Source organism: Budorcas taxicolor, chromosome 11 (assembly GCF_023091745.1).
Source record: "Budorcas taxicolor isolate Tak-1 chromosome 11, Takin1.1, whole genome shotgun sequence".
In the NCBI taxonomy this organism is placed as follows: Eukaryota; Metazoa; Chordata; class Mammalia; order Artiodactyla; family Bovidae; genus Budorcas; species Budorcas taxicolor.
This window is the reverse complement of record NC_068920.1, coordinates 107,605,006-107,621,497: the sequence shown is the minus strand read 5'-3', so window position 1 is coordinate 107,621,497 and position 16,492 is coordinate 107,605,006. Positions and strand designations below refer to the sequence as shown.

At 43.4% G+C, this 16,492-nt stretch overlaps 1 protein-coding gene across 2 annotated transcripts in view; it reads left to right on the top strand.

Moving 5' to 3' along the window:
* RMND5A (required for meiotic nuclear division 5 homolog A) overlaps window positions 1–16,492 on the top strand; it is a 61,024-nt gene that overhangs the window by 6,614 nt on the left and 37,918 nt on the right. For both annotated transcript variants that reach the window (XM_052647434.1, XM_052647433.1), the window contains exon 2: window positions 13,735–13,877. In XM_052647434.1, the coding sequence (XP_052503394.1) occupies window positions 13,735–13,877 (143 nt within the window). The remainder of the gene's footprint in view (window positions 1–13,734; window positions 13,878–16,492) is intronic.

Here is a 16,492-nt window from a genome sequence, read left to right as displayed (position 1 = left end):
TTCCAACAGAATTACTGGGGAATATTTTCATTGTCCTAGTTCAGATCAGTAGCAGGGGCTGCTGGGTGGAGTCCATCAGCCACCTTGGGCTGCGCTTCCCAAGTGCCAGATGATTCATGACCCTGTGGCGGGCTGTTGCTCAAATAAAGGAGAGAGTTCTAGAAGGAAAGCTTGCGCCAGACAGAAATGATAGATGCCCATTGTAGTTGAGCCAGCTGTAAGTTACATCGGTAACAGCATTCTTTGAGATGGTTTCTTGATTAGCCCAGTCTTTACTTCTCAGCTTTCTCCTTGACTTCTAACTGTAGTGTTGAGATAATTCAAGCCCTGAGTTGCTGGTATGACTTCATGTGTAGACTCTGAGACTACAGCTTGATTCATGTTACCTTTGGGAACTTACTTGAAATTACTTTAATGCTTGGTGTAATAAAATCACTTTCCTAGGGTTATCTTATCTCCTGAGTAGTTTCTAATTCTGGATAATAACCTCGGTAAGAGGGAAACTTGCCAACACTTCTGTGATACTGTCTTACTAGAGTTAATAGAGAAATTTCTGTTGTTTTCATGTTGCGGTCACTTAGTAGCTAGCATAGTGAAAGTGGTGTTTTAGGCAGACTGCTGTTCACTTGGGATATTGAAACTTACTTGTTTCTGTTTGGAGCCCTGCTTCTTCATCTGTAAAATCTTTGAAAATGACCCCAAGAGGCAGTTGTGGGGAAACCTGGGGAGTCCTGGCCAGAAGCTATGTACTTGGAGGCCTGTGGTACTCCTATGTTACTCCTCAAAGTTGAATACTGGGGAGGTGATAACTCAACCGAGCATTTCTTCTGGCCTTCTTAGATTACGTGCTAGTCTAACGGCTCAGAGAACAAGAGACTAGAATCTCGGGCAGCACTTGAGGCTTTTAGAAATAAGCTTCCATTCTGTCTTGGTTTAGTGATCGTATGGCTGAGCTCAGTGGTTCTTTGGGAACATTGTTTGGGAAATCCATATGTCTTCTTTTGCCAAGTCTTTCTCCACCTTAGAGGCCTGGGGCGCAGTATGTGCTGTATCTGTACAATCCATATAGATTTAATGTCTTATTCTTGGTCTGCGAAGACGTTTGGGAGGACATAAAGGGAGACTTTTAAAAAGAGAAGCATGGTATGCATGGCCTCAGTCCTCCAGGAAGGTAGAGGCTAGTTGCGGAGACAAGATGTGGCTGTGTTTGTGGAGAAGAACATAAAGTTTTGCCCTTGAGCTCAAGCGATCTGGATTTGAGTCCTTGTTCTAACACTTCATTGCGTCTCCGTGTGTGTGTGTGTGTGTGTGTGTGTGTGTGTGTGTGTGTGTGTGTGCGCGCGCGCGCACACGCACGTCTGTGCGCAGTTGCGTCCAACTCTTTGCCACCCCATGGACTGCAGCCCATCAGGCTCCTCTGTCCATGGGATTCTCTAGCCAAGAGTACTGAGTGAGTTGCTATTTCTTCCTCCAGGGATCTTGCCGACCCAGGGATGGAACCCGCATCTCTTGTGTCTCCTGCGTTGGCCAGTGGATTCTTTACCACCAGCACCACTGGGGAAGCCCTCAGTGCTTCTACAGTCTCACTTAACCTCTTTGCTCCTCAGTAGACTGATAGCTTATGTCATGGGTTGTGGAAATTAGATGGTATGAACTGGCTTTGAACTCTGTAAAACAAGGTTTACTTATTGTTTTTAAGGTCCGTACCTTTAAGCAGTGTCTTAATTGAGACCCTGGGTTTAGATATCTTTATTACTGGTGTATGTTAACTGCCATTGTGTCCAGTGGTCTGCTTAACACTCTTAGGAATATTCAAAAAGTATAACACAACAGTCTTCAAGGAACTTTATTTGGATAATGAGGCCAGAGTTTTACAATTGAGAGGGGAAAAACCATGGCTGTGGAACAGTACACAGCATAATACTAAGGGCTTCCCTGGTGGCTCAGACAGTAAAGAATCTGCCTGCAGTGCGGGAGACCTGGGTTTGATCCCTGAGTTTGGAAGATCCCCTGGAAGAGGGTGTGGCAACCCACTCCAGTATTCTTGCCTGGAGAATCCTCACGGACAGGAGCCTGGGGTTGCAAAGAGTCGGACATGACTGAACGACTAAGCACACAGCACACTTAATGTTATGAGATAACAGTGCTTCTGGTTGGTGTAAATACTATCAGTTTAGGAAAATGGGAAGAGAAGGAGCCCTTAGAACGAGCTGCTTAGAGGTGGGCTGTTTCAGTTGCACTGCAGAGCACTTGGTCAGTAGTTACTAACCCCCTGTTCTGTGTGAAACTGGGCTGAATCTTGTGGGAGTTACAGAGGACGAGCAGTCATCCTCATGCTCCAAGCACATTCTGAGTAGCTGGGGAGGTGAGCCCAGTATGTTTTTACAGTGCGAGGCCATGTGTATCCGGTAAATGCTGATTGAAGGATACCAACAGTAGGGTGGGATTTGAGACAGGGACAGGCTCCTCCAACCTGTGGGCAGTTTCAGGAACAGAGACTGAGTGAGGCGAGGAGAGAGATAGGATGAGGTGCTGGGAGAGGAGCTGGCAGGAACAAAGATGCAGAGGAGTGAGAGTACAGGAGGCATCCTGGGAACAGTGAAGCATCAGAGTGGGGAGGCAGGAAATAGAAGAACGAAAAGTAAGCTGGACGCAGGCTCTGTATAGTCAGGGCTGTCAGGGAAGGTGGTAAACCGAGAAGATACTGAGAGACTTGGGTTGGAGGCTGTGAACAGGGAAGGACAGGGACATGATCTGAGACCAGTTAGCATTTTGGGTGATTGGAGTGGGAGTGAAGTTTGACTAGAGGCAAGAAGACTAGTTAAGGTTCCTTGTCAACGTGCGACTGATGAAATAGGGGCCTATTCTGGAGTAGTGGTAGAGACGTAGAGACCCAGGCATGGAGTCTCCTGCAGGAAGAAATTACCAGGACATGGTGCAGAATAGGAGAGAAGGCCCCAAAAAATCAAAGGTTCATCTAGGGTTCTGAGCATGAATGACAGACAATTACAGAACCAGGAGGGATATGGGAAGTGCAGGAGAGGGGAAGGTAGAAATTTGGGTTTGATTTTTAAATAAGAAACCCACATTCAAATGCTATAAGAAGCTCTATCTGGTTCACCCATTCATTTCAGAGATAAACAGATGTCTCGATTAATTCTCTGTATTTCGAATTTGAAGGGAGTGAACAGGCTCTCTCAAAATACCTTGTTGTTTAGTCACTAAGTCTTGTCTGACTCTTGCAACCCCATGGACTGTAGTCCGCCAGGCTCCTCTGTCTGTGGGATTCTCCAGGCAGGAATACTGGTGTGGTTGCCATTTTCTTCTCCAGGGGATTTTTCCAACCCAGGGATCGAACCCGGGTCTCCTGCATTGGCAGGCAGGCTCTTTACCACTGAACCACCGGGGAAGCCCCTGAAAATATCCAGCAGATATTTAAAAACTTGTTCCCACGTCTTCCTTCCCCTCTTCTTCTCTGGCCATTTCTTGCCTCGCAGACTACTGTAGAGCCCTGCTTTCTTCCCCGTGCCCCTCACACTGGTCTGGCTCTCTGCTCCAGGAGGACTGTTAGTCTGTGCCATGTCACTTAGCTCTTAAAGATAAACTGAGGTGATTTGTTTTCTCTCGTGTTTGGACTTGCACCCCCCTCGGCTGTGACTTGGTGCCGTGGATCCGAATACCCATCTGTGACTCTGCCATTGGGGTGGACGAACAAATGCTATACTTTCCTTTACTGTGTACATTTGCCAGCTGTTAATTTACCAAAAGTTTATTTTGTTTTCAGGTTGTACTGCCTCTAGGGGGGAAAAAAAAGAGTGTTTTCTATTTGTGCCTTTTCCTGCTTCCTCTGAGTATATCTCAGTTGAGTGGTCACTGTGTCCTAAGTGCCAAGGTAGCTCATGAGAAGCCCAAAACCTCAGTAGGCCATAGTTTGGCTTGCTACTCGGGTTTCCCTGGTGGCTCAGACAGGAAAGAATCTGCCTGCAGTGCAGGAGACTCGGATTCGATCACTGGGTTGTGAAGATCCCCTGGAGAAGGGAATGGCTACCTACTTCAGTATTCTTGCCTGGAGAATTCCACGGACAGAGGAGCCTGTTGGGCTGCAGTCCTTGAGGCTGCAAAGAGTCAGACACAACTGAGTGACTGACACTATGGTTTGCTACATACAGTGTGAAATAGCCCTTTATTATTATTTTTCATACCAACCTTTTCAGAGTTTCAAGTTTTTCTGTTTTAATATCTTGCAAGCATATCCATGTTCACCTTGTCAATGACTTTTAAAAAAATTTTTAATGGGAGGTTAATTGCTTTACAGTGTTGTGTTGGTTTCTGCCATACATTAACACGAACCAGCCATGAGTATACATATATCCCATCCCTCTTGAACCTACTTTCCAACCCTGCCCTCCATCCTACTCTAGGTCATGACAGAGCCAGAGTACCAGGCTGAGCTCCCTGTATTATACAGCAGCTTCCAGTTAGCTACCTATTTTACACGTTGTCAATGACTTCTTTAGAATCAGTCTTATCCTTGAAATTGAGACGGTGTAGTACACAATCTGTTATTTTTCTATTCGTTCAGTAAATAGTTATTGAATGCCTAATATGTGCTGGTTTCCATGCTAAACATGGGAAATTAAATACTTATGTTTTCTACCTTCAAGTAATTTCATGGGAGTGATAAATAAAATATTTACAGTGTAGTGTGAAACCCTGGTAGAGAAGTACAAGAAGCTATGCAAGCAAATATTTTTCTAATTTACTGTTTCCAGGTAACTAATGGACATAAATCCTGAAATGGATAGGCAGTGAAGCTAAGAGCAGAGCTTGAAGTCTTAACTGGTTTCTATAAAAACAGCTTAATGTTGTATGCTTAGTTGCTCAGTCGTGTCTGACTCTTTGTGACCCCATGGACTGTAGCCTGCCAGATTCCTCTGTCCATGGGGATTCTCCAGGCAAGAATACTGGAGTGGGTTGTCATTTGCTTCTCCAAGTAATCTTCCTGACCCAGGGATCAAACCCATGTCTCTTGTGTCTTCTGCATTGCAGGCAGATTCTTTACCACTGTACCACCTGGGAAGCAAGGTAATATGAATTTAGGAGTTAGCTCACATATGTGTAATTTAGTTTGACAGATGTCTGATTTTGGAGGAGTCTATGCCTATTCTAATTTCTGAGACTATCATGCTTAAATTTTTGTTTATAAAAGATACTATTCTATTGCACTAAAAGGAAAAGTATCTTTAACTTAGACCAACTGTGTATGTTGATTCTCTGCTTGGATTTAAGATTGATTATTGCCATACTAATTGTTTTGCTTGTTGACTCAAGTCAAATAATAAAAGTGACCTTAAAAATAGTACTTTTGTGTTACAGCCACTTTGAAAGATGGTTTGGTGTTGTTTTCTTACAAAACTAGACATTATTCTTACAATAAAAGGCAACAGTCAGTGTTCCTTGGTATTTACCCAAAGGAGTTGAAACTTAGCTCCACACAAAAACCTGCGCCTGGATGTTTATGGCAGGTTTATTCATAATTGCCAAAACTTGAAGACAGCCAAGATGTCCTTCAGTAGATGAATGGCTAAAGTGTGGTCATACCCAGACAATGGACTAAATAAAAAGAAAAGAACTTTCAGGCTGTACATGTGTGGAGGCGGGGTATACTGGGAAATCTCACTGCCTCCCTCTCAATTTTGTTGTTAAGTATAAAACTGATCTTGAAAAATAATCTTTGGAAAAAAAAGTATTTGTGGTGACAGTAAAAGGTGAGTGATTTCTTTTCATACTTGTGTACGGGTCCTGAGTCCAGGGAGGTTATTGCATTGCCAGACACACTTGGCACAGGACTTCATCCTGGGTAAAAAGTGACCACTCTCCTAGTGGCCAGCATGGCTCCCAGCGTTCACCTTCCTCTCTGGTTGTTATGGTAAAGGTGGCTGTCACAGGAACTGCCCAGTTTTACTTCTAGGAACTGAATCCGATGAGTTTTCTTTCATAGAGAAGCAGATTTCTGTTTCTCTTAGAAGCAGGTTTTGTTTTCAGACAAGTAAATGGAAAGAACATTAGGCCTCTCCCTTTAGGACTTAGAAGTTTGGTCTCAGTCCGTTTGGTGATTACAGTGATTTCCAAACCTGTTTTTACCTTTGGCTGCTTTCCACCAAATCCATTTGAAAATGCATTAATGGAATCCTTTTCTCTGAACAGGGCTTTCCTGGGGTTCTCTTTCAGATTATGCCATTATACTTTTCTTGTGCTTCCAAATACTTTGTAGAAATTATTCTCCTTGGGGCATATTGAAAACTGTGTTAATTAATTGACCTTATATTCCTCACATCTATGATTTATAAACATAGCAAACTGAGTCACTAAAATTTGAAAATGTCAATGGATTTTGAGGTTGGGACATAGAGATTCAACTGGCAAATCCCAAATGACCTCTCTCCAGCTTGAGCTTTGCTTTTGTGTTCCTTAACCTTTTGTTTGTTGTCTCCTAATTGTAGAAATAAACATGTCCAGCTGTTAGGGTTTGCATTTTTAGGCTTTTTAAAAAAATAAGTTAAAGTTCACATACCGCAAAATCACCCTTTGAAAGTGTCAAATTCACTAGCTTTTAGTACATTCAGAGTTGTGTAGCCATAACCATTATCTAATTTGAGAACATTTTCTTCACTCCAGGAAGAAACCTCCTCTTATTCACAGTCATTCTCCATTCCACACTTCTCCAGCTCAGGCAAGTATGAATCTTCTTGCCTGTTCTGGACATTTCAAAGAAGTAGAATCAAACAATCTGTGGCCTTTTGTGTGGCATATTTCAGCTTAATGTTTCCAGGGTTCATCCATGTTGTAGCATAGATTAGTGCTTCCTTCCTTTTTATAGCTGAATAATACTATGTTGCATGGATTTGCCACATTTGTTTATCCATTCATTATTTGGGTATTTGAATTGTTTCTATTTTGAGGCTATTAAAATGCTGCTATGAACATGTACAAGTTTGTGTATGGATGTATGTTTTCATTTCTCTTGGGCCTGGCGTGCTGCGATTCAGGGGGTCGCAAAGAGTCGGACAGGACTGAGCAACTAAACTGATGTACCTACATGTGGAATTGTTGGCTTATATGGTAACTTTGTTTAACTTTCTGAGGAATGTTTTCAACAGCTTTTGCACCATCCCTCAGCAATATATGTGGGTCTCAATTCTCCACATTCTTGCCAACACTTATTATTGTCGTCCATCTTTTTTCATTATAGCTATCCCAGTGGGTGTGAAGTAGTTTCTGAGTGTAGTTTTGGTTTGCATTTCCCTATTGATTAATGATGCTGACTACCTTTTCCTGTGCTTATTGGTTACTTATATATCTTTTGTTTTGACCATGCCACACGACTTGTGGAATCTTAGTTCCATGATCAGGAATTGAGCCTGGCCATGGCAGTGAAAGCACCAAGGCCTAACCATTGGACCACCAAGGAATTCCCACTCTATCCTGTTTGGAAAAAAATCTGTTCAAATTCTTTGCCTATTTTTAATTGGATTGTTCATCTTAGAACAACAGACTGGTTCCAAATAGGAAAAGGAGTACATCAAGGCTGTGTATTGTCACCCTGCTTATTTAGCTTATACGCAGAGTACATCATGAGAAACACTGGGCTGGAGGAAGCACAAGCAGGAATCAAGATTGCTGGGAGAAATATCAATAACCTCAGATGACACCACCCTTATGGCAGAAAGTGAAGAAGAACTAAAGAGCCTCTTGATGAAAGTGAAAGAGGAGACCTGACCTGCCTCTAGAGAAACCTATATGCAGGTCAGGAAGCAATAGTTAGAACTGGACCTGGAACAACAGACTGGTTCCAAATAGGGAAAGGAGTACGTCAAGGCTGTATATTGTCACCCTGCTCATCCTGGAACAACAGACTGGTTCCAAATAGGGAAAGGAGTACGTCAAGGCTGTATATTGTCACCCTGCTCATTAACTTATATGCAGAGTACATCATGAGAAGCACTGGGCTGGAAGAAGCACAAGCTGGAATCAAGATTCCTGGGAGAAATATCAGTAACCTCAGATATGCAGATGATACCACCCTTATGGCAGAAAGTGAAGAGGAACTAAAAAGCCTCTTGATGAAAGTGAAAGAGGAGAGTGAAAAAGTTGGCTTAAAGTCCAACATTCAGGAAACGAAGATCATGGCATCCGGTCCCATCACGTCCTGACAAATAGATGGGGAAACAGTGGAAACAGTGTTAGACTTTATTTTGGGGGGCTCCAAAATCACTGCAGATGGTGATTGCAGCCATGAAATTAAAAGACACTTACTCCTTGGAAGGAAACTTGTGACCAACCTAGATAGTATATTCGAAAGCAGAGACATTACTTTGCCAACAAAGGTCCATCTAGTCAAGGCTGTGATTTTTCCAGTAGTCATGTATGGATGTGAGTGTTGGACTGTGAAGAAAGCTGAGTGCCAAAGAATTGATGCTTTTGAACTGTGCTGTTGGAGAAGACTCTTGAGAGTCCCTTGGACTGCAAGGAAATCCAACCAATCCATTCTGAAGGAGATCAACTTGGGATTTCTTTGGAAGGAATGGTGCTGAAGCTGAAACTCCAGTACCTTGGCCACCTGATGCAAAGAGCTGACTCACTGGAAAAGACCCTGATACTGGGAAAGATTGAGGGCAGGAGGAGAAAGGGATGACAGAGGATGAGATGGTTGGATGGCATCACTGACTCAGTTGACATGGGTTTGGGTGGACTCTGGGAATTGGTGATGGACAGGGAGGCCTGGAGTGCTGCGGTTCATGGGATCACAAAGAGTCAGAAATGACTGAGCGACTGAACTGAACATCCTGATATTGATGCATTCTTTTTGTATACTGGATACTAGATCCTTATCTGATGCATGATTTGCATATTTTTCTCCCATTCTGTGGGTTCTCTTTTCACTTTCTTGGTAGTGGTAGTGTTTGGTAGTGTTTGAAGCACTAAAGTTTTAAGTTTTGATGAAGCGAAAATCACTCCGTCGTGTCCAACTCTTAGCGACCCCATGGACTGTATAGTTCATGGAATTCTCCAGGCAAGAATATCAGAGTGGGTAGCCTTTCCCTTCTCCAGGGGATCTTCCCAACCCAGGGATCGAAGCCAGGTCTCCCACATTGCAGGCGGATTCTTTACCAGCTGAGCCACAAGGGAAGCCCTTGTTTTGATCAAGTCCAATTTAATTATGTTTTTGTCTGGTTGCTTTTGGTGTCATATCTAAGAAACCATCACCCAATCCAAGGTCATGAATAAACCCATTTTCTTCCAAGAGTTTGATAGTTTCAGCTTTTAATTTCTGTCTTCATTCCATTTTGAGTTAATTTCTATGATATGATTTTTTTGCAAATGAGTAGCCAGTTATTCCAGCACCCTTTGTTGAGTATGACTTTCTTTTTAACTGTTTTCTCCCCCTTACTTTATTTACCATCAATCTGTATACTTATATTAATAGCACCTGCAAATGTGTAGGGTATATAAGACTGTGGAGGATACAGTTTAAGAACTTGTCTTCCCTTTGGTTCTTACATCTAGTTGAGGCTGATGATGGTGTATATATCTGAAATTGTTAACTGGTGTTTTATTCTGTGCCAGAGGAGTGGTAGAGAAAACAGAATTCATTAGGAATTGAGAAGACTGAGTAAGTCTGTGGGCATAGAAATTCAAAGAGAAGATAAAGCCATTGAGGTTAGATAAGGGTTAGATACAGAAAGAGCAGAAATGGCCAGAACAGAGCTTACTGAAGCAATTAGGTTCTTTTGGCCCAAAGTATGTATAGGACATGTTTTAGACAGATTTAAATTTTTTTCCTGGATTATCAGGTCTTTCCTTCGCCTAACCTGCATCACTAGAAATTGGAAGCACCTGATACATACTTCGTGCAGTTGTATTTAGAAATAAGGGCAATTTCTGTTTTGGCCACCCCATGTTGAATTGGGTACCTTACGGATACATTCTTCTGCTTACTTCTCTCAGTGGTTGTCATAAATGCTGGAATGCTTTCCTCTGTAGGGAAGGAAAAGTAATTTTACATCTACCCTTGCAAGTTCTTGGCTGAGAGACTCCTATAATAAAAAACAGACTGACTAGAGAAAAGCAGTTTGTTTACACGTATACCTCATGTGCTTGTGGGAGGTGCACTCAGTATTCCAGGGAGTAGTGAGTGACTCAAAGAGGTGGCTTAGAACTCAGGCTTACAGACCAGCTTCAGCTGAAGACAAAAGAAAGGTAGGTGTGGGTAGGCCAGTAATGGGGAGGTTAGCAGGAAAAGCACAGTAAACAGGGGTTAGGTTTTTTATGTAAATCTAAGTCTGAGCTTTCATAAAAATTTCTTGTGATTTACGAGAAGGTAATGGCAACCCAGGGGTGATCTTTAGAATGGACTGGTTGGATCTCCTTGCAGTCCAAGGGACTCTCAAGAGTCTTCTCAAACACCACAGTTCAAAAGCATCAGTTCTTCAGTACTCAGCCTTCTTCACAGTCCAACTCTCGCATCCATACATGTCCACTAGAAAAACCATAGCCTTGACTAGACAGACCTTTGCTGGCAAAGTAATGTCTCTGCTTTTGAATATACTATCTAGGTTGGTCATAACTTTCCTTCCAAGGAGTAAGCGTCTTTTAATTTCATGGCTGCAGTCACCATCTACAGTGATTTTGGAGCCCCAAAAAATAAAGTCTGACATTGTTTCCACTGTTTCCCCATCTGTTTGCCAGGAAGTGGTGGGACCAGATGCCATGATCTTCATTTTCTGAATGTTGAGCTTTAAGCCAACTTTTTCACTCTCCCCTTTCACTTTCATCAAGATCAGCCCTGGGTGTTCTTTGGAAGGACTGATGCTAAAGCTGAAACGCCTGTACTTTGGCCACCTCATGCGAAGAGTTGACTCATTGGAAAAGACTCTGATGCTGGGAGGGATTGGGGGCAGGAGGAAAAGGGGACGACAGAGGATGAGATGGCTGGATGGCATCACCAACTCGATGGATGTGAGTTTGAGTGAACTCCAGGAGTTGGTGATGGACTGGAAGGCCTGGTGTGCTGCAGTTCATGGGGTTGCAAAGAGTCAGACACGACTGAGCGACTGAGCTGAATGGCAACCCACTCCAGTTTTCTTGCCTGGAGAATCCCAGGCTCCTAGAGGAGCCTGGTGGGTTGCCGTCTGTGGGGTCGCAGAGTCGGACGTGACTGAAGCAGCAGTCACTCTTCTCTTCCTCATATAGAGATACCCTTAAAATGGAGGTTTATTTTATACATTTAAATTTCCCTTATAAAAGGGTCACTTCTATTCTGCTTTCAGAGCTTCTCCTCTGTTTGTTGTTTTTCAGAAATAATTAGCTCAAGATCATCCTTGTGCCAAAAGGCTATTTGGGGGTGACATTTTCTGCTACCCTTCTCCCCCTTCTTTCAAGTTTTTGCCCAGATGTCACTTCCTCAGTGAGGCTTACCATGTCCACCTGTTGAAGATTACAGTGGCTCAACCCACAAACACTCTACATTTGTTTTACTCTGGTCCCCCGCCCCTGCCAGGAGCACGTATCCTCTTTTGCAGTATTGTGTAATTGACTGACTTTGTATTTATCTTGCTCACCAGAAGTTATGTTTTGCTGGGATTTTTGCCTGGACACAGCTGTACCTGTCACATAATTGAATGCTCAATAAATAGCTGTTTGATGAATGAAGCTCCTAAGACTGCTTTTACTTTGGGGCTCTTCTCTTTCAAATTCTTGGGCCCTATCCCAGACCTCTTGAATCAGAAACTCTGGGGGTGTGGATCTATCTACTTTGTCTTAACTAGACCTCCAGATCACTCTGATGTAAATTTATCTTTTAAGAACCACTCAGTAAGATTTCAGGAGCTAGGTCTGTTGCTTACAGGTGTGGATGTGTAGGCCTGTGCTTGAGGTAACTGACAAGTATTACTGAATACAAATTCAGAGATAAAGAGAATACAAATAAAGAGAGCAATCTCTTTTTTTGAGGAGATGGCACAAGGAAAGGAAATCAGCGGTAGTAACTTTCTGTTGATCTATCAAGGAAAAAGTGTCCCCACAACTACTTTGTTGTTGTTTAGCCCCTAAGTCGTGCCCGACTCTTTGTGACCCCCATGGACTTCTGCACACCCCACTTCTCTGTCCTTCACCATCTCCCAGCGCTTGCTTAAACTCATGTCCATTGAGTCAGTGATGCCATCCAACCATCTCATCCTCTGTTGCCCCCTTCTCCCGGCCTCAGTCTTTCTCAGTATCAGGGTCTTTCCAGTGAGTTGGCTCTTTGCATCAGTTGGCTGAAGTATTGGAGCTTCAGCTTCAGCATCAGTCCTTCCAATGAATATTCAGGGTTGATTTCCTTTAGGATTGACTGGTTGGATCTCCTTGCAGTGCAAGACTACTGTAGATTCCACTAATACAGGAGGAGGCACTGGACTCAACAGGTAGTCACACTCATACTCATGGCTAACATTCGTTACAGCAAAAAGGTACAAGACAAACAGCAAGGGAAAAAAGCACACAGGGCATTGTCTAGAGGAAACCAAGAGAAAGCTGCAAAGAGTCCTCTCCCAGTGGAGTCACACAGGGCAGCATACTTAATTCCTCTAGCATCAAACACTAACAAATATGAAGTGTTACAGTATTCCCCTGGAGACTCAGTGGTAAAGAATCCAGCTGCTAATACAGAAGACACAAGTTCGATCCCAGGGTCAGGAAGATCCCCTGGAGAAGGAAGTGGCAACCCACTCCAGTATTCTTGCCTGGGACATCCCACAACCTGGCCAGATACAGCCCATGCGGTTGCAAAGAGTCAGATACAGTGACTAAACAATAACAACGTGAAGTGTTTATCTCTGAGGGAAGCTCATTTGGAGACATAGTCTTCTGGTGTTTACTGGGTACTGTCGTGTAGGCAGGCACCCTCTGTCTAGCAGATACCAAAATTCCAGACTCCCAGAAGAAAAGCAGTTCAGCACAAACCACATTTTACAAACAGTTTAGGCACAACAAGCCATTCTTAACCAGTTAGAGTAGTAGGAACCTTCCTGAAATCCAAATTCCCAAATGCCCACCAGAGACCAACCTTGCAAGCCAGTCTGAGATTGCTAATCCTTACAAAGACCTGCTTGCAGGGTGGGCTCTTGGCCGGCACCTGGGAACTCGAAGTTCTTGAGAGTTCCTCCCACCCTGACTGGTAGGGATGGCTCACTGAGGCTTACAGGTGGGGATATATAAACTCTTTTCTGCTATGTTCACTGTTTCTCCATGTTATCCAGAAAAGTTTGTTTTTTCTTCTTTGTGTAGAACATAAAACAATTAGACTTCTCTCTTCTTAGGAAATTTAGTAATAAAATGTTGTGAGAGTGACTTGGACAGTTTAAGTGGATTGAATAAGTGAGTTTATTCACTTAGACATATTTTCTTCAAAATGCCTTGGTAGTATTATGCAGTATTATTCAATTTAGTAATTATATAAGTGATTTATGTCATAGTAAAAATTTTAAATGTATTCCAAATGATGCAAAAATTAAAATAGCTTTCTTACTGTTCCTTTGAAAAATATCGCCTATGGCTGTTACCATCTGTTTCAAAGTGGACAGTTGATTTTTCTTCACATCTACCTTTTCATCTTCCAGAGGGCCAATGTGATAACTTGCCATCTTTGGGTTTGCTTTTTTGAATAGCCAGTCATCTTTCTTTCTTTTTTTATAGGTCAAGATGCTGAATTATCAGGGACACTTTCACTTGTCTTGACACAGTGCTGTAAGAGAATAAAGGATACTGTTCAGAAGTTGGCCTCTGACCACAAAGACATCCACAGCAGCGTTTCTCGGGTTGGAAAAGCCATTGATAAGGTATGGTGTTGTCGGGAGTGTCGGGTGTGTTCTGGCATCAGCCACCATTTTCCCATGACTGCTTTCGTCACAGTAGCTTTCTCATTGTTCATACTATTTCTTTCATCCTTGCTTTTAGTAATATCGTTTTACTATGGTACTCTTAAAGTCCCGTGTTGCTGTTATTTCCAAAAAAACAAGAATAAAAGCAAACCAAAAACCTTCTCTTTTTATAGCCTTTTTTTTTAACCCATTTTCTTGTACGATGACCACTCCTAATGTCAAGGTGAGTCAGTTTCCAAATTTCTAACTTCCTCTGAGGGAGTTTGTTCATAGAAGGAACTTTTCCTACTTGCTGAGTAATTCCTGGGGTGTGACTTGGCCTCTGTTAGGGGATGACTGGGGTAACGAAGCTTGCGTCTGTCTGCCCTGCATCATTCTAGTCTCCTTGTCCTCCTATGCTTGCTGGTCACTTTGCTCCAGCTGGTCACTTTGTTGTTTGCTGTGTGAGCGGGTTGGTTGCTAGCCAGCAGAGCCGGTTGCTTGAGTGATTTTCTTGTGACATCTCTTAAATCTTTGACTTGGAGGTTTGCTTATAAGCAGTTACTGTTTTTAGCACTGGGCCAGTTTTGCCCTTGGAGTTCTTGTTCTTAGTAGAGCCCAAGAGAAGTGGCTTAAGGTTACTGTGTGATGCCTGGGAATGTTTCATCTGTTAGGGAGTGTGTGACTGGTTGTGGACATTTTTGTTCACACATTGTAAACTTTTGGGAGAGTAGGAAGAAATTTTGGGGAGAGCTTTTTGTAGCAAAACATGTCTTATGAGCTGCTCCATCTGTGTGCATGAGGACAGTAGCTGTAACATGGAAACTCGTGGAATCCAGAGAACGGCTCTTAACTCATGTGCAAGCCTAACTGTCAGAAATAATCTGACAGAGTGGTAATGTTGGCCGGCTAGACTCAGGGCAGCCCAAGTGAGAACTATAACACGGTGCTTTTAAGGAGGTCTTGCCATCGTGTAGGTACGGTATGACGGGACTGAACGGCTGGGGCTCTGCAGATCGTTTGGGTAGCTGGGCCTTCAGAAGTGTTAGTGACCTTTGGGAGAGCTCTCACCACTCCCAGTGTGCTGAGGGCTTCGACTCAGTGAGAGGCCAGAGAAGTGGTGCTGGCTGCAGCGGCCCCATTTTTGGGTCTGTAATGGCAGTTGCCAGCAGAGGCTGGAAGTGTTCTCTGAAATAGCTCTGAGGTTGGGGGGCCTGTCTGTTAACTCTGAGGATGGAAACAGAGCTTTGGAAGTGGCTTTGGTCTCAGACTTTTTGGAGACTGTGGTGTCGTATGTCTTCAGTTGGTGCCTGAAGTGATTATTGGTGTGTACTGATTCAAGGACCTTCTGGAAGAGTGAGGTTGGGGGTGCTTTAGAGATGATCTTAAATCACTGTGAGTGAGGAACCCTCTTTAGAGTTCTTTAGGGTGAAGTAACTACTGGTGATGTTTAGGAAGCTTCAGATATTGGCGGCTGCCAGTGACCAAGGTATTCTAGTGAAGGTTCAGACCCCAAGAGGTTCCTGGCAGTGACCATTGTGCTACCTGCAGTTATGATGGTGTGGGGACAGGCGGGACCAGAAGATGCCAGGACAGCAAGAGTAGTTGAAGCCTCCAAAGCAGCCAGTCAGAGAAAAGATCCCAGATTCCAGAATAGGTGGGGATGGCCTTGCAGTCATACCTCGTGGGTGTTTTCCTGGCTACCAAGATCTGGGATACAGGGCTTTGCATGGTGCCGCTGGTAGGGGGCCATGTGTCCTCATTTCCTAGCTTATGTCTTGTCTGATCCTAATTACCATTGGTGTTAGTCCCTCCATCTTGTCTGACTCTTTGCAACCCCATGGACTGTAGCCCGCCAGGCTCCTGTGTCCATGGAATTCTCCAGGCAGGAATACTGGTGTGAGTTTCCATCCCCTTCTCCAGGGGATCTTCCTGACCCAGAGACTGAACCCAGGTCTCCTGCATTGCAGGTGGATTCTTTACCGTCTGAGCCACCAGGGAAGCCAGTTATCATCAGAGCCCTCTTTTACTCTTGTCCCCCAGCTACTGGTGACTTGCTAAACACGTCTTCTTCCAGATGTGGCAGGTCTTTATACACATTCGTAAGGGTTGTCATGTTTTGGCTATTTTTTGAGACAAAAGCATTTAAATGTGTTTGGCACTGGAAATGGAAGTATCTTTTTGAAAGTGGACGACAAGGGATCCACATAGTGAGTAACCTACATTCTGACCTTTTTAGTGGGGAGGTATTTGAGGTGAATATTGCTGATTAAATATTTTAATTTATTCATTTCCCTTTGGGTATATTTTTCATGTACTTGGAAGTTATAAGGACTTTTACAGGTTTTTGGGGGGGAGGGGGTAGTTTTATGTGTTCCTGTGAAAGTAGTTTAGTTTCTAGGTGACCTGGCTTCTAGATTCTTCTGATCTATCATGAAATGACACCATTAAGTTGATGCTGGGGTAACTTGTTGAATTATAGTTCTGAGGCACAGCCGAAAGCTTGGATGTCTTAGCGGAGTTCTATAACATTTTTCAGTGTATCCTCTTCCCTTTTGTGGGAGTTAAGGGGCGGCATCTACTTAGCCTTAGCT